Raw genomic sequence first — 26,577 nt, 5'->3', positions numbered from 1 at the left:
ATAATCGATTAGCACTACAGGAAAAATATATGATAACTTTTACGGATTTATCCCGTGCCTATAAATCTGTCAAATTTTGTTTTAAGCAACTAGAAATAATAGACACGATAAATCGTTCACAGAATTAGTACATTATTTAGTTAGAATAATATTCATAACACTTAAGAGTAAAATAAATCTTTTGGATATCTGTCCTCTCACAATAAAACAAAATCATCAAATAAAGATTATTATTATTATTCTAAAAAAAAAGATAAATAAAGATAATTCATAATATGATCTGCTTACTTCACGAGCTAATTGTTGATAAGGTGCTTTTTCTGATGCATCTAAATGATACCACCAATCACCTAAAATTTGACTTGCCACACGATTATCTTTATTTGGATAAAGACGATGTACTTCACTACGATGTCTCATAGAAAATATAATAAAAGCATTCATTGGACGACGTACATGTTTTTTATCTTGATTAGTTTTATTTAATATTGTAGACAGTTTTAATTTTTTATTTATTGAACATTCATTGAATACTTGAGTATTATCAGTTTTAGAAATGTTTAAATTAATTACAGGAGTAGTAATATTAAGTTGATTATCATAATCATGACTGTGATGATCGCCGCCGCCATCATCATCATTAACGCTGCCGCTACGATTTTGAGTCAACTTTGAAAAATCAAAGAAAAGAATTATTAGTAAGACGAATAAATGATTTTAAAAAATTTCGTTCATATTTTTTATTAAGACCAAAAGAAATATACCTTTTTATGATAAATCTATTAAAAGATTATCATAAGGGTACGATGAAATAATATCTATGTATATGCTACTTTGTTGTATTGCTTTAAAATATTATATTTTAAGAAAAAAAGAAATTTGATTCAATGAAACAAAGACTACAATCAATGAATTAACATCTATGAAAGAAAAAGAAAGGTTGACTGAATTTCACTGTAAACGAATACATAAATAAAATATTAGCACTTAAAAGTAATAAAGGGAAAATATTCTCTACTTATAATTTAATTTAAAGTTCTCTATACATAGTACATTGAATAGTAGGGGTATTTGATAATCCAATCTTTAGGTTGATACTAATACAGTCTACTGTTGTTTTAATTGATGATCAGAGGCTTTTGAAAATAAACTGAATACTAAGAAAAAATCCATTAGGAATAATTGAGTAAAATACAGCATTTTAATATGCACGTTATTTTTCCTACAGGAAATAAAAATTCGATGAAAGTAGGAAATTTTCAAGCAGACTAGAAGGAATGCATGAATAGACTGAACAAATGTAGAAAGAGTGGATATATTTATTTTATTGTGACTAACTTCCGCCTTATTCATCTTGTAATTATAGTCAGTAATTTTAGATACCTGAGGAGATTTAGCCGAGAAATCTATATTTTCCTGTACTGCTGAACTCATTAATCAGAAATTGTATTTACCAGCACTTTGAAGTAATGTCTTACTGCTCCATCCGTACTAGCTTTTATGAATACTTCCACTAATGGAGATGAGTTAGTTCTTAACAAAGATGCTAGCTCGTCAGCTATCGGAACAGTCCTGTCTCAAATAAGATAGACAGGAGCGGGTCATAGCCTACACTAATCGACAGCTAGATAAGAGGGGAACGAGATATTCTACAACGCGCCGAGAGATGCTGGCTCTGTTAAAATGTTTGCAACATTTTCCTCACCACCTCCTGTGACGCCCTTTTAGTGTACACCCAGTCTATCATGCACTCCAGTGGCTTTGTTCGTTTCGCAAGCCAGAAGATTAAGTGGTGCGCTGGCAGGATTAGATGTAAGAGTTCGATTTTATGTGCAAGTACCGACCTGGAAGCCGATATACAATGCTGATTCTCTATCCCGTATATGTTAGCACAGCTCCTGAGATCGATTGGTCGTCTCCGCAGGCGGTGAACCCCGATCTGCAGCTTATTTACCAAAGAAAACTACATGAAAATAGCAAGCCATCGGTGGAAGAGTTAAAAGATCATCTCAGCAACGCGCCGTCTTTGTACCAAATGGTCAGCCATTCAGTTACAACGTAGGACCAGGCATATATATATATATATATATATATATATATATATATATCGGTCCAGGTTGCTATACCTCATTAGCCGAATGGAGTAATCTGAGATTGTATGGTGACACATTATTTCTATTCAGTGGGTCGAAAATAGCCCCTGTTGATAGCACCAGGCGTAAAAGTTCAGAATATTATGGATTAGGTGTATTGTGAACTCGGCCACTCGGGAAGATGAAAAACTGAACACGCAATTTCGGGTTTCTTTAAGACTTTTCATCCTTGTGAGGCATTTAAATGTTGTCTTTCTTCCGTTAAGTTGACGGTACTACGGTTTATTTCCCATTGAGCTTTTTTACTTATTCCGGCAGTTTTGAGGCATCGTTTGTATTGTAGTTTAATCCTTTTCGGAGTAGGTGTTTTTCTATGTCTGACAGGGGTTGCTTTGACAGGTTAACCACGCAGTTGTTTATGTTTTCTTCCGTGGGTGGTTTTGGAATCTTGACTAGCTTTTTTTTCTTGAGGGTGTTTTTTCTTTGTTCTCTATGTCGTCTGCCTGATATCTTGATCGCCGTTGTCAAAATTACCAAATGTTCTGATGTGTCCTCCTCTCTGGCTTCCTTTATTGGTCATCCATGGCGTGTTGGCATTTGTGGATCCTGTAGTGTGCATCAGTTATCACTAAGCGTAACATTTTTCTTCCGCTTTACTCAGCTATCCTCCATCTCACTGAGCAGTTGGTTGGAGGTCTGTATCTTACACCTGTTGGCGGAAAATGGACCTGAAGTTTGTGCTAATTATGTTGTTCAGAAGAACAATGAAGGCTCCATCCAGCTCAGAGAACAAAACTCCACCCAGAAATTAGTCAGTCTCTTATTGGCATATGTACTGGTTTCCTGTCCCGGAGTGAAAATCAACTCTGTGATGTAGGTGTACATCTAATTGACAAGTTCCAAATCGGACAAGACGCTCGTCTTGGATTTCACTGCTAGCCACCATTTTATCTCTATTTAGAATGCTTATGATTTATTGGCAGTATCGAGGTAATCCGCACAGGATACACATATATGCCAAAAAGGAAACTGATCAATTATAGTCCGAAACAACAATGAGACAATTCAAACAATCAATACAAGAATAAATAGTGACTATAAATTAGAAATTTTCTTTAACTGAAAAAATCTATTTGAAAAAAGAAATTGATTCACATGAATACAATAAATAGAATATTTAAAGAAGTTAAATTTAGTTGTAAGAATCTAATTTATTTTACTTCATTATGTTTATAGCTTCACGCTATGTGTTATTCACTCAATTAAATGGATATCAGAATTCATATATATATTTTCCAAGGGATAAAATAATAGATGTGAGAATGAATAGATTGGAGAACAGAAGAAAAATTTCATTATTAAATGATTGGATAGTCTTTATAAAATAATACTGATTAAATAGATACCTCTAGGAACAAGAATTCATTTATATTCTTTATAATAAATAAAAAGAAATGCTATATTTTCATTATTGACAAATTCTATATGAGTCATTGAATGGGTGAAATTGAAAAGTTTATATCTTATTTATTCATAGATAAGAAAAATGTTAGAAGATAGACAGAATAGGAAAAAGGAAACAAATCTAATATCTAAACAAAAGTTGATATGTACGGTAAGTAGTTTGTTGTGATTAAATGATAAATAATTCACTGACAAAATAGGTCGAGTATTTTTGTTAGTCTGTTTATTTATTGATATCGGGAGATGATGTTTTAAAACTTGTTTTCTTCTTGAATTATTCTTTTAACATAATGAGTATTTATATTATATTACTTATTTCATAAATTTGGCAAAATTTATAATGATTTATTTCTTTACCAATCAAAATAATTGGGAAGTCATAAGAGGAACGAAAAAAGATCGATAAGAGATATTGTAGATAGTCTAGTTAACATTCTAAACAATTCCTATTAAAGACTATTTGAGTAACAAGGTGAATAATACAAGCAACCAATGATTCAACAATAATAAGTCCATATTCAAACCTGTAAGTCTTATATATGTTGGTACAATAAAACAATTGGTATTTTTCTATGATCTTCAGTTTATTTTTCAATTACAACGGGAGCATATAGAACATAGTGACTAGAACAAAACTGGAAGTTGATTATTAGTGGAGTCTTTTAGTTCATATATAGCAGAATTAGAGCGGTGATTCAGTGATTTCAACTTAAGATTAGATAGTGACAAAGGTTATTACAGATTAAGTAATCATCTTTATACAAATATCTCGATATTTTTAAAACTGAAATTGATCTTGAATAAGTTAAGAAAAGAAATGTATGTCTTGAATATATTATCAGATATCGAGTCAGTCCATATATTTTATTTATCAAGTAAGTATGAATAACTTCTTACAGCGTGGCTAATTAATTAGATTAAAAGATTCTTTTATACTTTACATTTTCTTATTTATTTGTAATTTCATGAACGGAGGTCATTTAGTTTTTCCAAATTGAACTATTTACATGAAATTTATTACAAAAGTAAAATGAAACAAAATGTTCTCCTATTATTTTGAAACTATTTTCTTCAGAATATTTAGATATCATATCTTATAAATGATGTTGACAATAGCTATGTAATTATTTCAATGAATATATATGAGAGTAATTATGGATAGCATAAATACGAGTTCCCATGATCAGATGACTTACATTAGAACATGAAATATATATATATATAAATCGAATGTGGAGTAAATGACATATTATCATTGAAAAATCAATTAATAAGCCACTACAAACTAAGGATTGATTGATGTCGACTTCAATTTATTTTGAAGTTATTTTGCTAAATCAAACCTCTGAAAATTCCCTATTTAAATGGAACTATAATCTATTTTCATAGGTGAATATATGTTCTTTAAAAACAATTCTATTAAATATTCTATGATTCTAAATTTTATAAATAGATTATTCGGTTAACAATGATCACTGTAAAAGTGTCCAACGTGAGTAAGATCATTCAGCTCCCTATTACAGTATCCCTTCTTTTTTCACTAGTTCAATTACTCAAGTATTAGAAGAGTAGGCAGTGGCTAAATCAGACCGCGAATTATATCGAAATGAAATGCATTTTGTAAGATTAGATGTCATATCTTGGAGTGAGATAAGAGAAACAGGCTCAAGATTATCATTAAGACGTGGAACTTTCAGTAGTGAGTTCTATGAGGAAGGTGAACCCGGCGCTGAAGATGGTGTCCAGAATAACAAAGAAAGATATGTAATCAGACCATCTAGCTCGGAGAATTCAATACCAACAGAAATATCAATTTGAGCTACAAATTTTACCCAGCATGGAAGTTAATGCTAATCGTAAGTTTTCAGTCGACTACAAAGGTTTTAAACAGACATATATTCATGAAAAAAAGTAATTATTTTATAGATATATACTCTCAATAATACACTTACTACTGAACTGGACGTCTCACGTGACAATTGCTTACAGGTCTCCTCGGAATTTTCGATACAATCTAGACAATAATAATAATGGTGAGAAGTGTAAAGGTGATTATTAGAAAAATTAAAAATCGTTAGGGTTGTTTATATCATTTGTTTATGTGTTAACAATTCTAATAAACAAATAAGAGATTAACCAATCAAAAATGTTAAAACTGGTGACTGATAACCAAATTAATCTAAATTTTATAAAACGTTCTATTATAGTTTAGAAGAAAAAATAACTATTAACGACAAAGGATCCAGTTTGAATGTGTACCAGTTCATGTTGTCATACTTTAGACTCATATTGGAATAGTTAAAACGATAAAAAGCATAACAGTACTACTACTACTACTACTACTACTACTACTACTACTAATAATAATAATAATAATAATAATAATAATAATAATAATAATAATAATAATAATTCAAATTGTCACAGTTGGGAATTTTGAAAGAGACAAATTGATTAAGAGAATGAAGACGCCATAACTGAAATTAAGCAAAGTACAGTTTGAAGAAGGCAATTTTATTTTCGACGTCATTTAGTAAAGCTGTGTAATTGTATTTATAATTATTTTACACATAGCAGTTTAGAAATACAATCAGTTCCTTACTAGGACTAATATATAGGTTATACAATAAAACATAAAATCAATAACCAATAGATGATGATGAGTCAATTTAACAATGTAGCTATCAGTTAGTGAAAACATTTATAATAAGATAGAAGGGTGTTGTCTTCATCGTGTCCAAGGATTCTATGAGTTTTTTTAAAAGTGAAGCTAATCAAACAACTGTGAAAAGGAAAAAGTGTGATGGTCAAGTCCGAAGTAATACACTCTTTATTACTTGCATTAAGGCAAAAAAAGAATGTATTTACTTTATTAGAATAGGTTTCAAGTCATATCTAATGTCTCATTATTCTCAAAATCCTAGTAAGCACCAGATATAGATAAGAGTTAAGTATTTTTGAAGTTTGATGATATTTATTGGTCTGGTTAACTTTATGTTTGTTGAAGAAATAATCTATGTGTACATCAGGTTACGTAATAAATTAGGCATTTATGACACACCAACAAAATGACTTCAATATATTTTTACGAGGTGTCTTGAAAGCATGGTGCTTAAACAAGCGATTAGTGAAACGACGGAATACTCCAGATATGTTGACGATACGTTTATTGTCTGCAACAGTAAACAGCATGTAATCCACCTGTTATGACGATAAAATGATGCTCATCCCAACATACAATTTACTATGGAACACGAAAAGAATAACATATTCCACTTTCTTATTATTGCCATACAACTGAGAGAAGATGGGACAGCTCAATGTTCGATTTATTGAAAAAGTACTTGAAATAGTCTTTACCTGAATTTAAGCATTTTTTGTCCAACCAGTTACAAGAAACCGTTGGTCAAAACACTATTACTTTATGGGATAAAAAGTATATGTACCACTGACAAACTGGAAGAATTGATGAACGTTGAAAAATACATAAGAGACAACTGCCGCCAACAGAAATTTGTTGAAACATGTAAAACATCTATGTAAAATAAGATGGGTGTGACTAGTCAAGTAACAAACCAATATCTATAAATCTCAACTTCAAAGGTGATAACGTTGTAACCACAAACAGCAGGAGGCTTAATACTGCATTAGCCAGAACTTACCCGGCAGCCAATCTATTAATCGTGTATAAAACGAAATGTTCAACAACCTAATCAAAGGTTGAAAAGCACATCTTTCACGTTAACGCTGTGTTTATAAATTTACGTGTACCTGCGAAAACAGGCTACATTGGCCAAACAGAAAGGAGGGCATATCTTAGATTTTTTGAACACAGTCCAACAAGCCTTAGAACAAGAGAAAGAACGGCTTTAAAGTGTAAATATTAAACATGTCTTGGACACAGGATATTAGATCGCTATCTTTCAATCTTTCAAGGTGATTAATAAACAGCCAAGCTCCAGTCTTCTGAATTTGCTGAAGCCATTGCTATTAGGATTCAAAAACGTAATTTATGTGTTCGAAAGATGATTATTAATTTTCTTTGATTTGGTGACAAATGTTATTTCATTACATCATACAGTCCTTCTTCTTCTAACTAATTACATCATTTCGTCATTTTATTTAGACTGTCTTCTATATTAGTAATCTTATTTTAATAATTGAGCTTTACTCAATATCAGCGTTTACTCATAACGTAATCGCTTGTTTCTAGTCTTTTGCACTCTTGTTACAATCAATGTTGTAGAATGTTCTTTTATATAAGGTGTATATTTACAGTATTTTATTCAATCTATTAAATGTATTTAAACTCTTGCTATACTAATGTGTTTTCAACATAACTTCCAACTAAACTCTTTGATGTAAGTGATTTAAACCCATTCTGTAATTATCATTTTTAATTACCACAAGTTGTAACCAGCTGACGAGAACCAAACGAAATAGGATGAATTCATGCCATTTTGCTAAAATCTTTGTTCTTGCTCTCTTCAAGATGATAAAGGGAACTATGTGTATGAAATATGCAAAATGTATAAGATTTTTACTAGAGAATCGAATACTTTGTCGGTGATATCTGATGTGTACATGTTTTTTGTATGTAATGCTTCTCTATTGAGTTTACTTGTAATTTGATATCGTATTTGAAGTATCTCAGCATTTGTGAAGGAAATTTGTATAGAAAACACGGATATAACGATTCGCTTTTACAAATTAATGATAGGAAATCGCAAAATCGAATCGTTTCAAAAACTACTCACCTGTTTCAGCAGATTGATCAGACTTTTCAATATCTACAAGATTGCAGACTTGACTTAATAACGGTGTTGAACATTGGTCACTGTCTGATTCACGATGACCAGGACTTTTGTGACTATTATCACAGTACTGATTACCACTACTGTGACCTTTGTTAAAATTACTATTTTCGTTTTCAGTTGTAGTTGGATTATCCCAAAAGTCCGATGAATTATTTGAACTAAATCTTGGTGCATCTTGTTTTCTTAAAGAGGGTTCGCCTACAGAAATACTATCCGTGAGAATAGGAAGTAAAGCAAGAGGAGTAGAAATTGGAGACATTTGTCCAACGGAAGTATTAAATAGTAACGGTGCGAATGAAGTATCTAAAAGTGAAATTCGGAGTATATTGTATAAACTTTTTTGAAACTTTGATAATTAAAAACATCCAACTGATACTGAAAATATAAAATATTAATCACTAGTTCACGAAAGCAATAAATTCAGGTAGCTAAATCGTTAACATTCTAAAGTGTTTATAGCAAGATATGAGAGGTAGGAAGTAAAGTTAACAATATAGAGTTTGTAATTTTTAAGGATACAGAAAGATGGACAGAATACAAGACGTAAGTGAAGAATTCGGCTACAAAGGTATCAAGATGTGGAGTAACACAAATAATGAGTACATCTATAGATTTAAAGTTGTGATTACTACTCTGGAGTCATTGGTTTCTAACAATCTCATTATCTAAACCGACTGGCTCCACATGGCTTAGACATACAGTTAATAATCTTATATAACGACGGTATGTCATTATCTAGTTATACTTATCTATCAGCTGACTATCATTCCGTGTTTAGGATGATTTCATCAGTTCTAATAGGAACCGCCAACCTGTATAGTTAACAAATTTGAGGATGAAACAGCAATTTAGTGGCTTTACTGAATAAGGAACGGGTTATATTACAAACAATAATGGAATAATAAGGTGTGGATTATTGGGTTCCTTTCAATGATTGAATATCGTTAACTGTAGCATTTTTCGTAGTCATGTTTAGTATAAAAAATGTACCATATACATATAAGAAAATCATGAAGAAATTACTGCACAGTGAAATAGTAAAAAGTCAGCTAAAAGGTATATATGAAACTTACTCGGAATAGGCATTGAAGTAACTTGTGCGCCAACAGTGGTAGGTATAATGCTTGAATCATAGCGATCACTAAAATGAATTGAAGTCAGTGGAAGCGAGAACACTGATTGTTGTGAAATGTTCGACGTTGTCGTCGTCAGCAGTTCCGTAGTTGTAGAAGATATGACCGTTTGTGTTGCACTCGTAGAGGAACCCATCTCAGTTGTTATAGATGCTGACTTACTTGTTGACAGAAAAGGAGTTAGTTTGTAGGGCGCGAAAATGGAAGGAGTGAGAAGTAGTGATGGTGTTGATGAAGATAATAATCCGGTAGGTGTGAATGAATTCATCTTATTACGGTTTGATCCATGTTCTCTAGGGATACCTGATGTGCTGTATTTCGATTCGGAAGAATTCAAAGCCGCTACAGCAGCAGCATATCCCATTACACGCATTTCCTTCCCCTAAAGTTAGGATAAATTTGTAGATGAAGACTAAATATTATATATATATATATATATATATATATATATATATATATATATATATATATATATATACATTTTTCTAAAGGATCAGTTTCATTGATTTTTTCATGCAACACGTTTACGTCGTACAGCTTTTTAATTCGGATGAATTTTTGGTCCTAGTATTGGTTAGACAGCAGCCGAATTCTGGAATTACTATTAATAAGTGGTTTTCTAAACCGTATTTATTGCTTAAAAATACTTGTAAATGTCAAATTATTTACAGATAGGACCCAGTAGGTAACCCATGTAACTTTTTATTGGTGTTAACATTCATTTGTAAGGTGTTTACTTTGCTATTGCATAGTGATAATTACTGTACAGGAGCGGTAGGTATAATCAAAAGATTCAAAATGATTCTTGTTTCAATGTCAACACCTCAATATGAAGCTAAGGAGAGGATAGTAAACGATGTAATCAGTGCTCAATGAACACAAAACCCATTTAACCACACTGGGAAAAGGAATAGAAAACTGAACTATGTAAAATTTGTAAGAACTATGATCTTTATACTCGTATGTAGATTTTAAAATTTCACTGAACACATACTATGATAGTGGTTATCCAAACAACTAGTAGTATTTTGGCAAGTACGTCTTAGGACTTAAAAAAACGGATGATTGACATGATGAATACAGCTTAGCTGTGGAAACAAACTCTTTAGTGTTCATCTTTGTATTACAGGGAGATTGGTTCAACTTTTTACTATGTTAAAAGCATCCACTAATCTATGCTAATACTTACACAAAAAGCATTCAAACTCAAAAAAAAATAACTAAGTGGATTTTGACATGAATAAGGTAAACTGTTAGTTAACTGCTACGTGAAATCTACTAATAAATAATATCCATCAAATTGAAACGCCAACAGTCGTTGTACCATACCAGTTGCAACACAATATAACACGTACGTGTATATTAAGAAAATAAAACGTACGGTAATATATTTTTATCAAATATCTGACGTTTATGTTTGTTATATTTAGACGAGGAACTCAATCGATTTAATGATATGTGGGACCCGAAAAATTATGGTTGACTGAGAACTTAATGTGTAGCGTAAGAGGTAGCTTACATATCATTCTGTGTAACTCCATGTTAATAAATTAACATATTTAAATTACAAGCAAAAGAGACGCGTTTTGATTGATCAATGATTTCTTCATTTGATCTTTTCCAAACAAAAAGGTCACAGAAAATCGCACAATGGTGATCCAACAAAACATAACGAATCAAATGAACCACAGAGGGTTATTCCTGTAGGCGTAATGGATATACAAAAGATAATGAAGTCGCATAATCCTCCTAATCGAATTACGACCTTCATTTCATGATACAAAATCTACTAATTGGGGGTTTTTGTATAATTTTACAGCATAATGTCTATATTTTGTTAATAAAGACAAACTGAAATCTGGAGTAATATATTTCACATAACCCAAATGAAAACACTAATATCGATCTGAATGTGATTTCCATACCATGGTGGAACTCAGGTTTCTTTTCAATTTCAACCATTAACTCAAAGAATGTCAGCTTGCTAATCGGGGTTATCAGAGCTTTGAATAACCAGTTAGTCAGTAAAAAATCTAAGTAGACAAATAATAGTAGCATATAGTGCAAATATATGCGATTTCCAACTAAATTAGATGAGTTGTAAAACAACTCAGCAATTAACACTGACGGCTATTTCATTAATCTAAAACGATAAATTTAAGTAAACCTGCTGTCAGGATAAATATTAAGCAGTTGAAATTTCGGAACAGCCCTATTTGAATTTATTGTTCATATTTATGTTGTATAGTTTTATTAAATACTTAGACTATTATATTTTTGTATTCCTCTACTTGTAAGCTTTTGTTTGATGCATAGACTATTGTTGAATGTTTTACCTTTTCCAAATTATTGTTATTTTATTACGGGCCTATCATTCAGCCAATATTGTAATTCCTTAAGTCTGCTGATATGTGATCAAGATTTTGCTCTAGATTATCGTATGAGTGATTCATAAATCCGAACTGTATAATTAGACGCTATCCGCTTACTAGGTTGTTTTCGATTCTGGTAATCGAGCGACGGAGTGAGTGTCGGTAACTGCATTATGGACCAATAGTCATTAATGTTACTCTCGACTGTTATCTTACATTTATCGTGCCATTGAGTAGCTGGTCATTGGTACTAATTAGATAGGCAATCTAGGCGACCTAATTAATGCTCGGACTAGATCAATACGACTGCTCTCTTGTCTTATAGTTCGATCCCACGGGCGCCAAATAACTAAACAAGAAAATTTGTTTATTTTCACCGGCACATTAAAACCAGAAATGAAAATTTCTCAGGCAGTACAGGTAATTATGTGTATGTATGCATTTAATTTTATGAAAGAAAGTCTTACTTTCATTGAAAGATGACGTGAACAAAATCCACGTCGTTGAGATTCTTTGGTACAACCCTCGCGACTACATAAACGGCGCCACTGTTTTCCATTGAATTTTTTCCTTACACCATTAGGTGTTTTGACTACATCTCCCTTAAAATTGCACAAGTTAGAAATAGATAAGATGAAGGAAGTTATCGATAGTAGACCAAATATAATTTATTCAATTTATGATGATTATTGTTAAATATTATTAGATAGTACTTATCGTTATCACTTATTTTCCATTTAATTTACTCAGAATTAACTTTTATCTGATTAGGTGAATGTAATCAATAAAAAATTAATCATATTAGTAAATTGTTTAATTTTCCCTATTGAATTTTACGAAGTGTACTTTGTCTTATATATTATCGACTGCTATTTAGTCCAATTAATTGTTTAGGATTTACTTGCGCTGATCATCAACAAAATATAGAAATCTTTTAAAAATCACTGGTGAAGACGACCTTCTAACTTTGACTGGTTATGAATGTAAGTGTCCCGGAATCGCATCAATTGCCCGACTGTTGCTGTTACCATGACGCGGTGGTCGGGCTTTCCTATCATGATGAACCAATCGAGCTACACAATACAATGTTCGAACCCCGGAGTGAACACCAACCGGGGATTCAGGGACATCTAACTGATAAGTCTTACACAAGAAGGAACGCGGGTCCTGGATTCCACAGCTAATAGCCATTCAAATCTGCTTATGATTATAACTCGTGTCAAAGTGGACTTCAAACTAAACACTAATACTACTTATTTTAAGTTATCAAGTGTTTCAACTGATATATTAGATCTCATACAACTCATTCTATCTAGTGACACAATTGTGTGGTCAGCTTTGTGCTATACTTTATTTGCACTATGGCTATTAATCATATCAAGCGTGTGTGGGGAGCCGAACCATGCAATACATTGCTTATAAAGAAGGAACGAATTGAGCGAAGAAATTTCTTTTCAATTAGTTTTTCATCATGGCTCTACACTAATATATATATGGTTTACAATAATAATATAATACTCATCGAGTAGAAATTTCTTCGCTCAATTCGTTCCTTCTTTATTTACCAAATGACAAAATGGGAATTTTCACTACAATGCTTAGAAGTCAACTTCGTTAATATTCACTCTGTTTAATGTTTCTTCATTTCAAACTTAGCCTTATGACCTAATTGAAATCTTAAAGCACATAGGAAAAGTATGACAAAACGGAAAAGGAATTATCTCCCGATCGTTGCTGCTACCTTGACGTGGTGGTCGGGCTTGCCTATCGTAATGAACCAATCGAGCTATACTGGCTGGAACAATCGTTCCTCAAGGTTCTGCTATGCCAGGCAGGGCAGTTGAAGAGCGGTAAGACTAAACGCAGCAAACTCAAGGTCCGAGGGCGAAGTCGAACTGCTGGCTGTACAGAGGTGTGACGGCAATAAGGTGTTCCCCTCAGACAACCAGCATAACAGTGATGCTGCCTTCCTACAAGAAAGGGTGGGGTTAGAAAAGCGGACCCTAAAAAGACACATTTTGCCTCATTCGATAGATTTTCGTCTCCGGCGGTAAGGTCCCAACAAGTACGGAGCTAACACAAAAACTACCCACAAAAAAGTCGTATGTGACCGTCATTATGACTACATCTAAACCGATTTTCTTCTCAGGTACCTCCATGGGAAGTGATAACCGCCCTCATACCTCTAACAGCACTTAAGATCACTGTATTTGTTGAGTCGGCTTTCGGAGAACTTCAACGGAGCCTCCAGAGGCCCAAAAGGAGCCGAAGAGTCCTGGCCAATCAGCGCACGATAGAACTCCGACGTAGCGTGCTACTATTGGTCGGTAGCATAATATGTCGTTAACGGATTGGCTGAAATATGCTGTTGATTTAATAGACGCCAGCATCTATAAATACCCATGATTTTCTGAAGAAAAATGAACCTTGGAATAAAGTGTTTTTCCTCTCATACTTACATCTTCTCTCTGGTGTTCAAGTCGCTGTGTAGTTCTAGTCTGCGGGTTACCAGATAGCTTAGGAATCGTATATAGCGTTTCATCGACAAGACGTATCAGTATTCATAATCAACCTCCCTCTTCAATTCCTATTATTTCTCCCACGTCAACTTTCGACTCTAAACTTCCTCTTTTGACTTCCCCCTCAAGTGTCACTATGACCAACGATTCTAGTGAGCGAAACACTGTCCCAAGTCTATTGAAACATCACTCGGAACTAAGCATTGAAGCCCTCAACGTATGCACCCTATTTCAAAACGGTCAGCAGGTCTCCTTGGCTAAAACCCTAGAATCTCGTACCATTGATGTATGCTGTTTCTCCGAAACACGCATACAAGATCCTAGTGTGGTCATTTACTTGACCTCATCTCGGCAAAACGGAGAGCCAACGAGATACATCCTCCGCGTATCTGGCGCCCCGATGGCTAGATGTAGGCATAGCACTAAGTACGAGGGCATAACAAGCACTATTAGACTGGATCCCTGTTAACAGTCGCTAATGTACTGATTAGCAAAAAGGCTCTGTAAGAACTCGGAAAGATAGGGACACATGTCATTGCATTTTCGTCGTTTCTGTCAATATTTAGCTAAAATCTGGCAACATGATGAAGAGCGAAAACAGATCAGATCTATGTTAAGCCAAAGTCTAAGGAACGACCGTGAGAAGTGGATGGCACTAATAGCCAACTAGATGGAAAAGGTGGCGGCTAGCAGGCAACACAATACAGCTCTACAGACCAATGAAAGAAACTGGAATTAATAATTCAAGTGTGAGTGAGACTATCTCGGAAGAAGATGACACTCTTATCTGCTCCCAGTTTAGACGTTTAGAACGATGGGCGGAACATTTTAAGGAGCAGTTCATCTGGCCTTTGGCTACTCTACAACTACCCTCCATTCCCAGACAGCGTGAATGGAACATTGAAGTAGGTCCCTCAATTCTTGCTGAAGTTCAAAAGGCTATAATTAATCTGAAACGAGGAAGGGCAGCTGGTCCAGATGGATTGGCGTCAGAAGTCTTCAAGGATGGTGGTCCAATTTTAGCGATTAGGTTGACTAATACTTTAGCTAAAATCTGGGAGTTGGACGTAATCCCATCTTACTGGTCACAATCACTTATCGTCCAAATATATAAGAAAGGGTTAAAATCATCCTGTGATAACCATAGAGGGATTAGTTTGACTAACATAGCATCCAAAATACTAGCCTCAATTGTTGTCGGACGCCTAACTAAGACTCGTGAACTGCAAACACGAGAGAATCAAGCTGGCTTCAGACCTGGTCATGGCTGCGTTGGCCACATATTCACCATTCGTCAGGTTCTGGAACACAGGCATTCTTATCGGCGCTCAACAATTATAGTTTTTCTTGACCGAAATCCAGCATTTAACTCTGTAGACCGAGTTTTATTTATTTATGTAAACATAAACATTAGTACAAAGAGGTACCGAATAGATATGCGCCACATAAGTCATTCGACTTATGTGAGGGCCGGGATGGTGTCCGGGTTCCTGAACCGGAGCAGGTCGTTTTCTTAGAGGGCCACACCCTGAACCTTTGACCTGAAGGTCTAATCCACAAGGCAATGGAGCAACGTCAGGAGATGCAGTCCTATGGTAGCCGGTTACCAAAAATAGATTCATACGCCATGTTTCCTTAGGATCCTGGTGCCCGTGTACACCAATGGCTTGTAATCATTGTTTTCCAACTCCCCTAGGTGGATCCTACGTATTCACCAACCCGGTTAAAACGCCGGCCATTCGCTTTCCATCCTCTTAATTCCGTAAACAACATCCCCGCCACGAGAAGGCAGTGAGTAGGACTTACCTGGTAGCGACTGTATACGCGTGGCCATTTGAGAGTATTTAGATAGGGAGAGCTAACTCTCCACACCCTCGGCCGTACCAGGACATTTGGGGGTATGCAGTGAGTACACAAGTGAAAACATATTACAATGTGTCATTTATAGACATTAGATTTTCTTAAATTACTGACCATCATTTGTGGTACGGTAGTTGTGAAATCGTCTAATGTCTGTAGGTAAAACGTAACACATTCTAAAATTATTCTTGTTATTATTACGAATATTATAAATGTTCGTGAAATTGTGGTCGTAATTTTCAAAAATGAGACATCTGAGTTGACTGACTCATACAAAAACTAGGTTAGACAGAATCTTTAAATGCTAGAGCCAAGAACAAGTAGCCTTTTTAATTTAGAACAGCAGTTACCCATAATAAGTTTAAGAATAGTAACAGAACCTATATATGATCAAAACAGCACATATACTAATCACGTAGAAGCATTTTAAGAGATTGAGGTTTTTTATTCGAAAAAAAAACACCGACTACATTGACAATTACCATATTGTTAACAAGTAAAAGTTTTGACGATATCATAGAATTAAAATCCGGTGAGGAAAACGTTCGGTACAATGGAGCACCAAGGAACTTCCAAAACAACATTGATGGTAAAATTGGAGAACAATGATTATATTTGGCAACCCTACTTAACACCACAGCTAATTTTAAACAATGAAATTAAGTGGTAGTGTGTCCGTGTTTTACCCTAAAGAGTTCGTACATAGAGCTTTTTGGAATATAAACAAAACTTCCAGATGCATTATTTAATCTAGATCATTGTACTGCGCAGTAAATTAAATGTAGACTGAATGTCAAAAAATTTGATGATTGTTGATCTGGAATAGTTATAGTAACGTGAAAGTGCTTGGCGAAGAGAAAAAACATGGTCTTGAACTTAATCAGTCACAGTAAAATATAAAATGATGGTTTCACAGAAAAATAGAAGTTTCTTATCAGGAAAAATCTGTGCAAACGTCGATACAACTTGTAAACGACCAACCATTAACTAAATAATCGTTCCAGTAGTTAATTAATCAAAACTATCATCACACTTTCTAAAGACAATTTGTTTCCAAAAAGGCAAAAAGCGACAGTAATAAAAGTGATAGTTTGGAGAGATACTATTATTATTAGAGGTTATTATTCGTTGATAAGTAAATTCTATATAAGTCAACACAGTAAGCACGGGTTAGTTAATACAGTGTTACCAAATCAAAGGTGAGAGGAGTTTTAAACTAACAGTAAGATAGGTAAAAGTAAGTCAGGGACGGAAAACCTAAAAAACGTTGTGTATCGGTCTAAGTTTTTATTTATTTATTTATTTGAAAACATAAATACTGGTACAAGGAGGCACCAGATACATATGCGCCACACAAATCTCATTTGATATGTGTGAGGGGTGTGGTACTGCCCGGGTGCCAAAACCGAAGCAGGTGGTTTTCTTAGGGGGCCACACACGGAGCCTTCGACCTAAAGGTCTGATCCACAAGGCAGTGGAGCATCGTAAGGAGATGAAGCCCCATGGTATCCGGTGACCAACGATTTGTTCATACGCCATTTTTCCCTCAGGGTACTGGAGCCCATGTGCATCATTGATTTGGAATAAGGGTTTTCCGACTCCTCTAGGTGGACTCTCCGTGTCCACCACCACAAGGTGAAGGACTGGTAGTGTTTTGAGTCCTAAACTACGATGATATTTGGGTCAACGGGGTCGTGAATCTATGCTGATTGATGAATGTTTTGTGTTGAGTATCTTTAATCACTACCTAACTCAATGAGATGCCTTTTAAGGTGGGGTTGAGTTTAGAGAAGCTACATGTAACAAGACCAAAGTGGTTCATAAGCTCAACAACATTTGGTGTAAATCATCTGGATGAGATTTTTATCAGACAGAATCGTCGGAATGATAAGAATTAGATATAAAAGACCCTATATGGAAGGGCTCTGAATTGATTGTGAAGGGGTCAAATGTACTGTCTTTATGAGCTTGAACATTCTGATATTTAACGTATACCCTCGTCTTTTGACTCAAATACTTACTGTTTATGATACGAAGTGTGTTTGCTTAAACCCATAGTTTTTTTTAGTGTTCAACGTCGATGCGTTCACATATGGTCTAATAGTCATCATTTTTAGTAACCTTAAAGATTACTAGATATTGGCAAGAAATACTAAGTGTGCAGAACTGACAGTGAGTATCTTCATCTAGCAAGCTACTATCAAACTATCAAAACTTACAGGAGTTATTTATGATGAAAAATTCGGGCTTACTTTCTTAAATCTTTGTTGTATATTTACAGCTGTCAATGCGGCTGCAATCGAAGACCCACTTGCACCGGGTGAAATCCACTTAGAATTGGGTGGATAGAATTTTCCGGGATTTAACAAAAGAGATGCATTAGCCAACGGGATAATAGCGGAAGTTGAAGATGGAGAACTTTGGTACAAGCAATTTTTGTTCAACTCCATATCAGAATTTGACATCTCTACATTGTTATAACCACTAATGCCGCAAGTGCTGACAGTATTTGTAGTAGTTGGAAGAAATGAGCTAGTTTCAGAGTTACAAGTAGCTATAGAGAAAGAAGAGATTTGAGATTCGAGAGTGCTTGAAGTTGTTGGATTCTTATTTTGCATTACAAGTATGTCCGAAGTACGCTTTTTTAGTCTTCGCCAGTGAGAAGGTAACTGATCTGTATGTGAAGTTAAATCTAATTTAGATGCCGATTGTATTAGGCACAAAGAACTGTTGTTGTTGTCATCATAACATGTAGATAGAGTTGGAGCATTTAGTACTGACTTGGGAGTTGTATCGGCAAAACAGACATTGTCTTTACAGAGTGGAGAGTCTAAAAATTATAGAAAAGCAGAAATAATTGTATTCACAATCGAAATAAGCAGAAAAAAAGATCAACAAATTTTTACAATATTCACATCCTCAACGAATAAATCTTAATAGGCATAAAATTCACTAGATAGCTTATATTAATAGAGTAAACCTGATGAGTCAATATTACAGAAAATTTCGGTTAATTGTCATATTGGCTTTGCAAAATAAATACATAAACGGTCGACTTTTATTTACGTAGATGGATAGATTGTAGCAGATCAGAGCAACATTGAGGAGAATCTTGTGATCATATTTCTATCAAACTAGAGGTTGTATGAAATTTACAGTCATCATATTCAAGGGATATATGACAATAAAAATAGAAATATACACACAAATAAAATAAACATGTGAGTTGCTCCTGATATATTGATCCGTTAACTAGAACAAAATAAACGAAACAAGTAAAACATACTTTGACCATAGCAAATATCTGTAAAAATAGCTCAACTGATGTATCAGTCGAATGATAACCAAGTCATAATAAATTAGTCCGAGTGTACTATTACGGTAATCTGTAGTAACATCTTTCAGTTCGAACTTTACCTTCAACTTAGATTACCGAAAAAATCCATTGCATAGAATAATTTAATTGGTTAACCGTTTGTAATTAGTCTGCTTTTCGATATTACGATTGGACAATAAAATGCTGGAAATCATGTGATATAAATACTAGTTATAAAACCCCTAGATTAATGGATATCGCTTTATTTTATTATGTTACGTACAATACAAAGATCATTACCACTGTCACACTTAAAATTCGGCCATTAAGCAGTCAGAAATGGCCTAGAAATAATCACATGACTTTTGTCTGGTAAAACTAACTAGGGACATGGATAAATCAAACTATAATTCGTTGGTGGAATCGATTTGTTTTATCCACCTATAATGCTATTCAGTGGATAAACAACTCGATATAAAATTTTTAGATAAAAATTAATTTTGTGAGTATAGTCAAGACTATGTTGGTTATTCTTGGTTAGTTCTAACAGTTAGGTGATGTTTCTATGTGGCCTAAAACGAAGGCAAACACCACCAATGGTTATAGTATGGCTGTACATTCACTAACTAAATGATTAATGACTACTATAATTCTTTATCGACCGAAGTGAGTGTGGTATGTGGTGTGCATTTTAGGTCGCCGCCCCTGACTCAGTAATTAAAATATATTAGAATTGGGATGTTTGAAGAGAGCTAACAGAAGCTAAACCGAGACATTTCATCAGTTCATGAAGTCATTGGCTATCGCTTTAAGATATTTTGGTGTGTTAACTACTTGATTGAAGCCCACATGATAATTATATTTAGTGGATGCATAACCTAGGTAACACAGCTTACAATCAGTTGCGGTGAATTTACACATTCATTGACCACTTTCTTTTAGTTATTGAACTCAAATATCACTCTATTCCTCTACCTTTTTCAGCCTTTTAGAGCCATATTTTCTATGTTTAGCTTTTTATTATTATCAACACTATCACTCTACTACTGTGTTGTGGAGATTGTTAATTTTTCTTCTACGTTGGTGAGATGAAAAGACTTAACTCTATACACATTTGCGCTGGATTCCTTATTGTTTATGACAAATTGAGATATACTGTGAGTTGTCTACTCAACAAAGATTTCATTGGAGTTACTTTCATTATTTGCTTACCTTATTTTGTTATAGATAGATACTCTTAGACGTGATCCTTTCATCATGACTGATCTACCTGGAAAAATTTTAATCAACTTTGAGTATTCAGATGTCATAGTTCCGTTTAGTAAAAAATAACGCTTATGGTGAGTGATACTGAAGTTCATCTTAGGGTATTACATGATAACAGTTAATTGGTTGATGAATGTCAATTACGTCCGGACTAATAGAAAAAAACTTATTGATATCCTGAACACAAATAAGACAAAACAATACTAATTTGAAACAAAATCCCAAACAAGAACGTTCCTAATGCATTCTCAAGGTTACGAAATGGTTCCCGAATGTCATAAATACGAAACTTTAAGTATAAATACATTGAGATTAATATATTAACAGCCTGTAGTTATGTCCTTTCCTACCAAAGAATTCGTCAAACACAAGGAACCCAAAGTGATCTACATACTTAAACAAGGATCGATGAACAGGTCAAGTAAATTAAACAATGAAAAATAATTACTTAGAGAGCTCCGTATACTCGGAACACAAAGGATTAAATGACTATGGATAAATTTCGTGAAGTCTGGGTCATTCGTAAGAAGTGGAAAGTAGCCAACCACATCACAAATTATGTATAAGAGAAAGAATAATTTTAGCGAAAGGATTTATAAATTACAAGTGGAAAAAAGGGAATGACAAATGAGATAAACGACGTGGATTGTAAATTCTAGCTGAAGTACACGAATTTATGTAAATATAAAAGCAATTAGAGCATGTATCACAACGAAGCTGTGATATTCCATCCATTTAAGTGATTGTGATGTGTTGTGTATGCCTGATCACCGTGCATCATGATTTCCTATGGTGGGCAGGATTAGGTGCGGGAAATCTATCAGTAAAGTCATGACTACAAATAAACAGATGAATTATCTTTTAACGCAACCTGTCAAATATTGTTCCTTTTATCTTAAAAATTTAAGTACTGACCCAAATGCTTCCTAACAGCTTATATTTCAGGTTACGATCCCAAGAATACTTATAACAATAGTCTATCTGTATTCAGTTATATTTCACACAGATATTTAGGGTGTTCCATCCAATGCTGAGAGTTAATTGAAGAGCGATCAAGTAGTTTCCAAAACAAATTTGAAAACAATATCTTAACTGAATATTTCCATCGAAATCTAATATACCCATCAAGTTACAAAACAATTAGTCTAACAGAAAATCATTTTCACGAAGTTCATTTAGAATACTTCACAATCAAACATGAAACTGTGGGTCTGTAAGGTAACTTTATGTTTAGTATAGTAATAATAGTCGCTTTTGATCAAAAAAATTAACTACATAGTCTCAAATAAATGGTTGCGAAGGTATATTTATCTTTCTATCAATAATACCCTACGGGTATGTAAGATTTGTAGCCAAAATAAGTTAATCGGAATTCATTCAATTTTACTAACTCCTTGGTCTGGTCGGACTAGGTAAACCAAAAATATGTTTACCGTAGATTGAGTCAGACTCTATGTTATATTGATAACCAAATCCTGTCTTGATTAAAGCTGATTTTTTTCCTTAAAGGCTAGATAGTTGGATAGGAGACTTTTACTAGTTACTCATGGGTTCTAAAGACTTTATTTCTAGCAATCAGCTACGAGTTCGAATTTTATTCAACAGTCCTTAACTAAGTAAACGAAGGTAATCTTACATGTCATTTGTAGCACAAGAAAGCCTAGTAAAATACATCTATATAACGAGAAAGATTCACGTCTCAGGAAGATGACTATTCATGAATTTTGTTTTCTGAGATTTAGTTGTAAAGTTATCAGTCTTATACTAAGCCACCATTTTAAGCTTCAGGAGAATTTCAAATTGATTTCTCCTGGAAGGACAAAAAATGACTTGAATTTAGGTCGTCTACTAGGGTGCTATCAATGAAACCTCGGACTAAGTTTGATGAAAAGAGTACTTGAAAACGACTGTCTCGCCATCAAATTAAACAACTGGCAATATTGATCTGATTGTTAATCTTGTTTCCCAGAATACCAGCAACACTTATTAGATGACAGCAATTTATAGCCTACAAAACCTTGTAAACCGTAATAATGAAGTCCGAAACTTGCGAGTTTGCAAATGAAAGTGATGAAATATGATGGTCATGTGCTAACGCTAGTTCTCCTAAGTGAATATTAAGTACTTTTGACAAAATATTGGTGACTTTTGTAACTTTCATCTTCGTGAACTGGCATTAAGAGTGACGATTAAATTTTCCACACTCATACACCTTATATTCTTGGAAACTCAGATTTGTAAATTTTGTAAAGAACCAGAAAAGAATGGATTTTGAATATCAACACTGAGCACCACTGCTTTCAGTCAAGATATATCACTTTAAATGTGGATATAAAAGCAATAAACAGAAACAAATGAAAGTCACGTACTTTCGTTTTCAGTCTTTATAGAACATATGGAAGCGACTGTATCTCCAAAATTAATATTTCTTATCACCTGACCTCCATCGGTAAATTCGTTTGTAGAAACGACTGTACTGGTTGGTCTGATGTCTGACGGTAAGGAGTTTGTGTCCATAATGTGGATTTGTAACTGACAGTAAACAAAGAAAAACTAAAGCGAGCTGAAAAGATAGGTGTTGTAGATTCACAAGAAAAATAATGACATTCTACAGGGAAGTTAATTGAGTCTCAAAATGGACATGTCATTGTTTCCGTAGAAAACAATCCTAAAATTATCCATGCTCTATGAAAGACGCAGAACATATATGTAACAAGCCTAATATACAAATTAGAATTATAATTATAATTTGTATTTTGAGGCACCATAGTGAATGTATTGAGTTTGCATTATGTGGTTATGCTCTCTCGGTTGTCATGAAAGATACACTGAATTTAACCTGTTTTCAAAATCAGTAGATGTCTACTTTTAGTTTTACATTTGGGGAATTTTATGGTAAAGTTAATCAAGTCAAGTGGTATGTAGCATAACACAGTTACGACAAAAACAGTTGAGGGCTGACATATGCACTTAAATTTTAGTATAGATAGATAATGATGTAACTATCAAAATTCAGTAACGAACGTACAGTCAAACCACTGAACTTACAAAAAGCACACGACCTTCGGAAATAAACTGAGAAACGAAATTGATCACAAAGACTATGTTCCGATTGGTCCAATATACTTTAGGTCGATTCACAGTAATACATACAAAGTTTGGTATAATAAGCATCTGTTTTGCTGAAAATTGAACTTATTTACGCACGTCAAAATAAATATTTCTTTTAAATTTAGACTTAAGAAACACTTTACAACCCACTCACTCTTCATCCCCAACCATATAGAAGCAATTCTCAATCACCATCGTAGCGTTGAATAAATCCCTAAGATTTATGGTTCTGTAAGTCTCTGACATTGATGCTGACCTCATTAGCTTCGCTGAACACACCTAGCTGAAGGTACTCGGTCACACATCAACACCGGGTCTCGAGCGGGAATGCCTTGCTACTCATTCTTTGTACCCACTAACCAGCTCAGATTAAATGTTTCTCCACATGTCGATAGCTTTCCGAGTATACCTACATTTGTGAATTGTGATTTGACTGAGTTGGCATACTTCGATTATTCAGGTTGTGAGGTCAGTGAAATATCACTGAGTCCTGGCCATATCACCCATCAGTTGGGTCAGTGAATGTCAGTCTTCAGCAATAAGGATAGCAGGTTGGTGAGCCTGTGTTAATCCTGACAGATTTCCTTCCAGTGAAGTTCCAGTTTCTCCTTGAAAATATTCACTGATGGGGCTGATACCACTTGTTCGGGTAAGGCGTTCCAATGATTGATTACTAGATCAGAAAAAGGGGACCCCACTTTACGTTGATTAGGTCGCGGTTTGTGAACCTTCTTGCTGTGACCTCGGAAATTATTAGTGCTGGAGGGAGCAAAAAGATAAGAAACATTAACACTCAAATCATAGTTAAAGATACGAAATGCCAGTATAAGGTCACCTCGCGTCCTACAATACGACAAGGGGAAAAGGTTTAGGCGTTTTAAACGCTCATCGTAAAGGAGTCTAGAAAGACCCTTCGCTAATTTTGTTCCCACACGCTGGACACGCTCAAGTGAGTTAGTATCCGTTACCAGGCGTGGGCTAGCTGCTTGGGTACAGTACTCTAAATATGGTCTTACATAGGTAGGATATAAAATTCTAAACATTTCCATGTCAAAAGATTTGAACGCTCGGCGACGTGACCATAACGCACGAAAAACTTCGACAGCGGCTGCTTTGCAATGCGCAGTTGTTTTTAAGTCATGGCTTATTATTACTCCCAAGTCTTTATGTTCTCGAACTCATGGAAGAGGTTTACCGTCAATAGTATAATGGTAACTATTACCGTGACCGATGTGCATAAGCATACTCTTCATAGAATTTCTTTCTAAACCCCAACCTCGAGCTCATCTAACTAAATCGTCTAAGTCAGTTTGAAGATTCAGATGATCAGCTTCACTTTTTATTGTTCTACAGATCTTTACATCATCCGCAAACATTAATGTCGACGACCTGAGCAACAGCGGAAGAGCAGAGTGTCTAAGATGGTGCCTTGAGGTACACCACTTTTGACCGGCTTCCAATCGGATAGCGTTCCGTTGACCCTTACTCTGTCTGTGGTCACATAAGAAGTTTCCTATCCACTCCTGTACAATACCTATTGTTCCGAAGCTCGTGAGCTTCTGCATAAAACCTTGTCAAATGCTCTGCTAAAATCTATGAATATCACATCGACAGACAGACCTTTATCTAAGGCTGCTGTCCAATCCCCTCTCGCAACAAGTTAGTCAGGCATGAACACCTGTTACGAAATCCATGTTGCTCAGGAGCTAACAGATTGTGTGAATCTATGTGGCTTAGCAACCTAACCCGAATTATCTTTTCAAGTAACTTAACGACAATGCTAGTTAGACTGACAGGCCGGTAGTTAGATACGATCTGTCTCTGACCATTCTTAAATACAGGAATGACTATAGCGTCTTTCCAATCTCTAGGGAGTTGGGTGAGTGAAAGAGACATGTTGAAGAGTTTCGCGAGTGGTATTGAAATACTGTCCGTAAGAGATGACAGCAGCCGTCGAACGGCTCATCGATCCCCCTCAAGGTTGAGGACAACCACCATGCATCAGTTAATCTCACACTATGGATTTGTGCATGAGGTGGTTGTCACACTTTCGCTTGTCAACTCTCTAACCTCTCTAAATAATATACTTTGTCATGTCATCCTTTGTGTTTCACGGTATTCAGAACCCCACACACCGCACAGAAGGGCGCTTTAAACTTCAGTCATCGAAAAAATCTGTGTTCATACCAAGTAATAAGGGTTCGGTCATTACGGTAGGTCCAACAAAATATCACTAGGGTATGACTCTAGTGTTCAACATGCTAAACTATTTCAATGTTCCTTTGTGAATTACAGAACACTGAACAACTTACTGATTTTTACAAAGGTCAGGAATGACCAACTCTCGATAAACAGTTCCACATCATCAGCTGGTCTATGATGCGGTTTCCTTGCTGCATACTTCTCTAATCCTTTCTTACTAATTTACTTTACTGTTCTGGTAAGAATAAATCTGTTCTATGGAATCAGAAAAGTAGCTGCCCTACTTGAATACCATGTTGGAGTAACCCAGGTCAGGTACTGACCGACAGGTAAGACTGACATATGATAGGAGATCATACAATTTTCATCTTACTCGAATAGCCTCACCACCAATACTGGTTATATACGGGATCAAGGAAGTTTT

The 26,577-nt window shown here is 34.7% G+C and overlaps 1 protein-coding gene across 1 annotated transcript in view; it reads right to left on the bottom strand.

The window, feature by feature from the left end:
- Positions 1–23,995, bottom strand: part of MS3_00000872 (uncharacterized protein) — a 47,392-nt gene extending 23,397 nt beyond the window's left edge. Inside the window, exons 1-7 of the mRNA XM_051208467.1 lie at positions 23,210–23,995; positions 18,511–19,088; positions 12,347–12,481; positions 9,448–9,889; positions 8,315–8,677; positions 5,510–5,571; positions 289–669 (exon numbers count right to left, since the gene is read on the bottom strand). Of these exons, the coding sequence (XP_051074692.1) occupies positions 289–669; positions 5,510–5,571; positions 8,315–8,677; positions 9,448–9,889; positions 12,347–12,481; positions 18,511–19,088; positions 23,210–23,357 (2,109 nt within the window). The 5' untranslated portion in view covers positions 23,358–23,995. The remainder of the gene's footprint in view (positions 1–288; positions 670–5,509; positions 5,572–8,314; positions 8,678–9,447; positions 9,890–12,346; positions 12,482–18,510; positions 19,089–23,209) is intronic.
- Between the last annotated feature and the right edge of the window lie 2,582 nt (positions 23,996–26,577).

This window comes from Schistosoma haematobium, chromosome 1 (genome assembly GCF_000699445.3).
Source record: "Schistosoma haematobium chromosome 1, whole genome shotgun sequence".
Taxonomy (NCBI): Eukaryota; Metazoa; Platyhelminthes; class Trematoda; order Strigeidida; family Schistosomatidae; genus Schistosoma; species Schistosoma haematobium.
This window is presented reverse-complemented; position numbering and strand designations above follow the sequence as displayed.